Source organism: Eucalyptus grandis, chromosome 2, assembly GCF_016545825.1.
Source record: "Eucalyptus grandis isolate ANBG69807.140 chromosome 2, ASM1654582v1, whole genome shotgun sequence".
NCBI classification, from domain to species: domain Eukaryota; kingdom Viridiplantae; phylum Streptophyta; class Magnoliopsida; order Myrtales; family Myrtaceae; genus Eucalyptus; species Eucalyptus grandis.
Genome location: NC_052613.1, coordinates 44972042 through 44978725, shown reverse-complemented (window position 1 = coordinate 44978725; position 6684 = coordinate 44972042). Strand labels below are relative to the sequence as shown.

At 40.2% G+C, this 6684-nt stretch overlaps 3 protein-coding genes across 3 annotated transcripts in view; 2 read left to right on the top strand and 1 right to left on the bottom strand.

Annotated features, from left to right (window-relative positions):
* The window catches only part of LOC104433033 (1-aminocyclopropane-1-carboxylate oxidase homolog 4-like), a 32214-nt gene extending 30769 nt beyond the window's left edge, over positions 1–1445 (top strand). Inside the window, exon 3 of the mRNA XM_039307365.1 lies at positions 1115–1445. Within this exon, the coding sequence (XP_039163299.1) occupies positions 1115–1363 (249 nt within the window). The 3' untranslated portion in view covers positions 1364–1445. The remainder of the gene's footprint in view (positions 1–1114) is intronic.
* Positions 1446–2535: 1090 nt separating this feature from the next.
* On the bottom strand, positions 2536–5524 carry LOC104435422 (zinc finger protein VAR3, chloroplastic-like). The gene is made up of 6 exons (XM_018864311.2): positions 5139–5524; positions 3694–3811; positions 3273–3607; positions 3065–3196; positions 2879–2977; positions 2536–2781 (listed from the first exon to the last, which is right to left on the bottom strand). Exons 1-6 carry the CDS (start codon positions 5360–5362, stop codon positions 2622–2624), a joined length of 1068 nt encoding a protein of 355 aa, XP_018719856.2. The 5' UTR covers positions 5363–5524; the 3' UTR covers positions 2536–2621.
* A 444-nt stretch (positions 5525–5968) lies between these two features.
* Positions 5969–6430, top strand: LOC120290754 (1-aminocyclopropane-1-carboxylate oxidase homolog 8-like). The gene has a single exon (XM_039307137.1). The coding sequence runs from the start codon at positions 5969–5971 to the stop codon at positions 6428–6430; it is 462 nt and encodes a 153-aa protein (XP_039163071.1).
* Positions 6431–6684: the final 254 nt, after the last annotated feature.

Here is a 6684-nt window from a genome sequence, read left to right as displayed (position 1 = left end):
GTTTAGCAAATGAGACGAACTGATATATCATATATGACTGAAAGCAAGACGATGACAAACGAAAGAAAAGAATCACTTCAACCGGTGCACAGAATTATAATTAGGGATGAGTAGGGTTCTAGAATAGGACCTAGAATTTGAGAACCGGTGGGAATCTATCCGATTTTAGGTTCCAAGATATGCAGGATATGTTCTAGGTTCCAAAAATTAACAACCTGTTTGAACGAGTAAAGTCCAAATTCTAGGTAGATAAAACTTGAGATAATTTTGTGTTTCTTTTAATATATGTCATTGTGTGATGGTGCGGTGTAGTCTAAACTTCCATTTTATGGTTTGACTTTTTATTTTGTCAATGCTCCATATTCTTCGTTTGTTTAAATATAAGTTGTAGTCAGTTAATTGCATAAACAAATGCTGGTCATTAAAAGTGATGATTCATTATAAATGTTCAATTAATAATACAGATGAAACCAATGGTTGATCCTAGAATTAACTTTGGAACTTGTGACAAGATAAATTTTAAGGTATGTAACGTAAGTCCCAACTTTTAAAATTTGAGGAGGTTCCAGATTCTAACCTATACGGAGCTTGAAAGTGCTCACCCATAATAATAATACAGGGACACGCTCCAGATAATGCTGGCGCTGAAATTAGCGGACGTGGAAGAAATTCCCGAGGTGTGCAGAAACGAGGTATTGGAGTGGAATCAACAGGTTCAACAGCTGGGGAGCCTCCTCTTGGGGTTGTTGAGTGAGGGGTTGGGATTGAGTGCTGGCAAGCTTCAGGAATTGACGTGCTTGGAGACAAGGGTCATGCTGGGGCATTGCTATCCATACTGTCCCCAGCCCAATCTGACAGTCGGCATGACGTCCCACACAGACCCAGGTGTGATCGCATTGCTGCTGCAAGACCAGATCGGTGGGTTGCAGGTGAAGCATGGCGAAGAGTGGGTGGATGTGGCGCCCGTCGCAGGGGCTCTTGTTGTGAACATCGGTGACATCCTTCAGGTGAACTCCCGTCAAAGACTAGGACTTTCTCCAAAGCTCCTGAGTAAGTTAGGTTAACATTCTACCATGAAATGAAGATCTTATTATGTAAATTTCGAATTTTCCAGATTATGTCCAATGACAAGTACAAAAGCGTGGACCACCGAGTGTTGGCCAACCCCAACCGAGAGCCACGTGTGTCGATAGCAACTCTCTACAACCCGAGCAATAGTGAGAATGAGTTCAGACCGTTCCCAGAGCTTGTGTCCTCGGATAAGCCTGCTGCTTTTCAGCAGTTCACCTTCAGCGAATACAAGAGGAGATTCTTCACTAAGGAGTTGGGCGGGAAAAGTCTGATAAACTACTTCAGGGCGTGATTGAGAGGTCCATAGGCCAGAAATGGTGATAAAAGAATAAGATGCATCCTTATAATAATGAAGGAAATACTGGGTTCTTCCCTAAACTCTACTAAACCTTGTGTAATTGTTGTTCTTATGGTGTTAATTTGAATATATGCGTTTGCATATTCCATGTGAGAAAGTAACTTGTGCGATGGATTCACTAAACTAATTCCACAGAGACTGAACCAATCACGGACATGGGAACTCAACAGCAAGATTGCACGAGATGAATAGTTTACTGTCCACTGGAAAATAAGAGGCAGTATCCTGGAAAACCTATAGAGGCAACGAAATAAATGAATTTGATTCTTGCCAATTACATGTACAGGCATCTATACTCACGTCTTCCCACTGCCGAACCATTCAGCCATTTCTTCATCGTCCTCAAAGTCTGGTGATTCGGACTTCCTATAAATTCTGGATGAGCGTGGCTCGTCTGGATTTGCCTTTTCCTCTGCAGTCATTCTGCTTCTTTCCAGCATCTTCATTTTCCACATTTCCTTCTTTTCTGTGTCACGAGACACATCGCTCATGCCTCCTGCAATTGGAAAATCAAGAATTCCAGAAACCTCGTTCGATGAGTTTGTTAACTTTGGTTTCTCAGTGACCCCATTCTCTCCATCCACAAATCTCACCCTATTTGTGACTTGCATTTGACTATTTCTCCTCATAGACCACATAGAATTTCTTGTTATAATTATGATTATAATTATGGTTAATGGATCAATGAATTGCATTTGACTATTTCTCCTCAGAGACCACATAGAATTTCTTGTTATAATTATGGTTATAATTATGGTTAATGAATCAACGAAAGCCAATAAATTAAGATAGTCTTTTTTGTTCACGTATCTCTTTTGGATTCGTGAATTCCTAAATTTTTCTGTTCATGTATCTATTGAATTCATGAATTTTCTAGATTCATATATCTTTTAGTTCATGTATTTATTGAGTTCACGAATCTCTTGAATTCACGTACCTTTGGATTCGCGTATCTCTTGATTCATGAATTTTGTGGATATATACGTCTATTTAATTCATGTATCTCTTCTATACATGAACTAAAAATCTCTATAAATAGATGAGAGCATAGAGCTTCCAATTTTATATTATTTTTCAGTGATATCTTATTTTCTTCTTCTCCAAGATTGGTAAAAGGAAGGATATTATAAAATTGTTATCATCTTCTTTACATTGATGTTCTGACTACAACAAATAGTGTGTCTTCTCTGGATTAATTTCCAACATTTCTATCTTCAACGGCTCCATGACCTTGATTGTGATTTCCAACATCATAATCTCGTTGAGACAAGCCCTTTGAATTTGATGCTTTAGGCCTTCTATAATCACACTTCAAGCATACCATATTCCTTCTAAAGTTGATGTAATTGCACCTACCAATCACAGATCCATAAGGGCAGAACAGCTCAGGAACAACTATAACTGCTCAATGTAGGAATTAACTAAAATAATGGATTAGCAAGAACTCGCGATTCACATTCCCACTCCCCAGGATTGAGTAGCCTTTCCAGGGGTTTCTCTTTGCACTGCAAACATCTAGTATTCTTTGCAAAATTTAAGAAATTGCATCTGCAAAATGCAACAGTTTCTATAAGCAAGGAGCTCTACTCACCACAAATCAGTGAACAGGTGAGAAAAGGCATGACAAGCAATCACCTGTCACATATCCAGTCTCCTTTCTTTAGCGGAAGATGATCTTGGTCTTCCGGCAGTTGATTCAATCTTTCCTGAGAAAAGGTATCGCATTGCAAGCATTTGCTGTTCTTAGCAAAGTTTAAGAAGTTGCACCTGCCATATGCAGAATTATATCAAATATTCGGAGCAAAATTCAAATTAATCAATAGGATGTTAACAATTGCATTACTTGGGGCAATGCCAATCTCCTTGTTTCATTGGAACATCTTTGTAGCCTTTCTCTTCCGAACTTGAATGCGAGGATAAATCACTAGCTGGTGTGGATTTCAACGAATCAGAGCCAAGTACATCGGTGCCATACTCTGCCATTTGCTTTAGCAGTGCTCTTACTGATTCCTTAACTGTTCTAGTCAGACATGGTTTATTCTCCACAGTATCGCTTACGGGGTCAAGTCCATATGTCAACAAGATTCGCATAACATCAACTGTGCGCCCTCCTTCATCTTCACGCGCCTTCACAAATGCTCTCTCACAGTTTCCCCTCAAATTGCAGGAGCTGCAAACCTGGCAAAGCAGCTGTCTGTAACGAATATGACTGATGAAACCATATAATCTAATGATTACTGGAAGTCTTTAAGAAGAGGACATACATTTCCCTCATCGATGCCCACATGCGCCCTCAAGCGCTTACCAGAGTTCACCACTTTTCTGTCTGTGCTGGGGCATCCACCCTCTGCTATGACCTGAATATGTTTCTTTGACAAATACCTATCAGGAAATGTCTTGTTAAAACCTTCTGAATATGAGTTAAGCGACTCTTTCTATATGTAAATGAGGAAACCCCCGATTTCTCAAGTAAAGCTATGTTGTCGGATGCCTATTTGGTGATGATATTGCATTGGACAGTCATTAGCCACATTGAATAGCTAACCTCTGAATCAGAATGCATACCGTCAAATTGACTACCAGCTAAATTTTTAATATGCGTTATTATCACATGCCCAATGTAATATGAATTGCCTCTTTTCAGGTTACGTGCCATCAAAAATCTTCAGCTCCAAATTCTAGTCAAATACTTCATTTCTAGAAAAAAGGCATAGTAACATAGAAAGGCCTGATAGTGGATGGGCAAGCTTGACACCTAAAGGCAAGTCCTGTGGATTCTCTTTTCTAAGTAAAGGAGGACGCACATAAGGCAGCATGTTGCTGCCACTATGCAGAAAAAGATGGACTAAGATGCCAACTAAGGTGCTTTTAACAATATTACATTTAGCTTACTAACAGAATTCTGGATAAAAGAAAGCTCAGGAGAAAATGTCTACATTTCTAAAAAATGGTCACTTGTATCGCTTACAAAAATAAATGATGAAAAATATTTTCATCATCCACAAAAATATTTAAACATATATAGTTATCAATTATGAAAACATTTACAAGTGACTAATTATTTCAAAAGATACAAGCGATCATTTCTAAGAAAATATTTTTCAAATCATTCATTTTTTGCAAAACAAACAAATTACAAATCTATGGATAAATGATAATAGGCCATTACTTCATAGTTGACACAACATGGTGATTTTATCCAAAACAACTTGACCATTCATAAATAACTACTCCATACTTTTCTTTCTCCATGTTTTCAAAATGAACAAAAAAAGAAGAGAACTTTTTTCCTTCACGATGTTGTGATTTTTGGCCTGGTCTGAAGACGGTGGAGTTCCGATTCCCATAACTAGCATGCTCTTAACCTCAAAGCAAGAGAAATATAAATTTTGGCCAGGAATGACAGTCAAACGTGACAGAGTTAGCTCTCTAAATGACGATATGCTGGTGGGTATTTAAATGCAGCATTTAACAAGAACCTGGAGAAAGTTTGAACTCTCATCAAGCTCATATGAGCAATACATTCACAATGATCAGGACGAGGCTTATAATGAACTATGTTCCGAAGAAGCCCTGCCTACCCACAAAATATATACTCCTCAAGAAGGCACAGATGTCTATTACCTCACCATCATCACCCAAGCCCAATGTCTCTGTAATTAAATCAAACAGGTAAAGCGCACCAACCGAAGGTCATTCCTTTCAGTACCTCATAACGTCGTATCTGTCGCGGGCGAAATTCAGGCATGCGGTTCTAATGAGATTCGATTCTTTCGGACCCAACTCCACATTCTGGAACGGGTTGCCCTCCGCATCAAAGTAACCTCCCTTCGACAGAAGCACCATCAAATCCACCCACTCGGGCCACGGATGCGAAATCTGAGCCGCCGCCGTCGACTTAGAGGGCTCCGTCCGATGGAAGTTATTGTCCATCCCCGGAGCGAATCGGGGAATTGGGTTGACGGGTTTCGAAGACTCGAGCTCCCGAAGCACATCGTTGCCAGGGAAGTCGAGCTTGGAGTCGGGGTTCGGGGCATCGGTGTACTGGCGGGAACGAGCGGAGGTAACGACGAATCTGAGGTTGGGGAAGTGATTTTTAAGATGCCAACGACTTGTTGGGAAGAGCTTGTACACTATAATATAAGGTTCACCTTGTATTTTTCCGTTTTTTCAAACTCAATAATTACTTGATCATGACATGTAATGTTTGACCAAATGAGGTTATTACTAGGTGTCATGAAAGTATCAAGGGACCATGCTTTTTATTACATTATTTAAATACCAAACTAGATTATCATTTGATAACTTAAAATTTTAAATTACGAAAGTCTTAATGTTGAGTTTAAATCAAGCCCTCATCTAACAAGCACCTTAGCTGTGAACCAACTCATCTTTTTCCATGCAACAGCTTCTATCACGTACCCAATCTTTTGAATGCCATGGTCCCCCCTCTCTCCCCTTAAAATCAACCCCCTTACCCCCTCCCACAAAACACACACCCACAAAGGCAAAGTTCAGGAGAAGAATATGACAGGAACCATGATCGGTGTCACTAACGCCAATGAACAACAAGCCCTTAACAGAGCGCAAGAGGTCCGGCAATTTGAAGACTCCAACCTCGCAGTCAAAGGCCTCCTCGACTCGGGCCTCTCCACCCTCCCTCCCATGTTCATCCACCCGCCCGACCTTCTATCCAGCCTCAAGCATGTTGTTGGGCTCAAGACCGATTCAATCCCCATCATTGATCTCTCCGGCTCCAACTTCGACCGACGACCCTCAATCATCGAGGAAGTTGCACGTGCTGCTCATGAGTTTGGCTTCTTCCAGATAGTCAATCATGGCGTGCCCACGAAGGTCCTGAGTCAAACGATCGTGGCAGTGAAAGCGTTCCATGAGCAGCCAGCGGAGGTGAAGGCTAGGATCTATCGAAGGGAATCTAAGACCGGGGTCGCCTTCTTCACCTCCAGCGTGGACTTGCTTCACTCCAACACGTTTTGCTAGAGGTAATGTGAATGTCAATTTCTATGTTGGGTCGACAAGACAAGAACATTAGTGACTTGAAATTAAGAAAATTACCAAAAAAAAGTCTTAAATATGTTGCATGGGAGGCTAATTCAGTTTTAAACATTTTTTTATAATTTGTCAATTTAGTCATTCAAGCCAATTTTGGCAAGAAAATACTAAAGTGGAGATCGATTATTTTACTTGACATAGTTGGCACTAATATTAGTAATTTTTGTAATTTTTTAACTTCT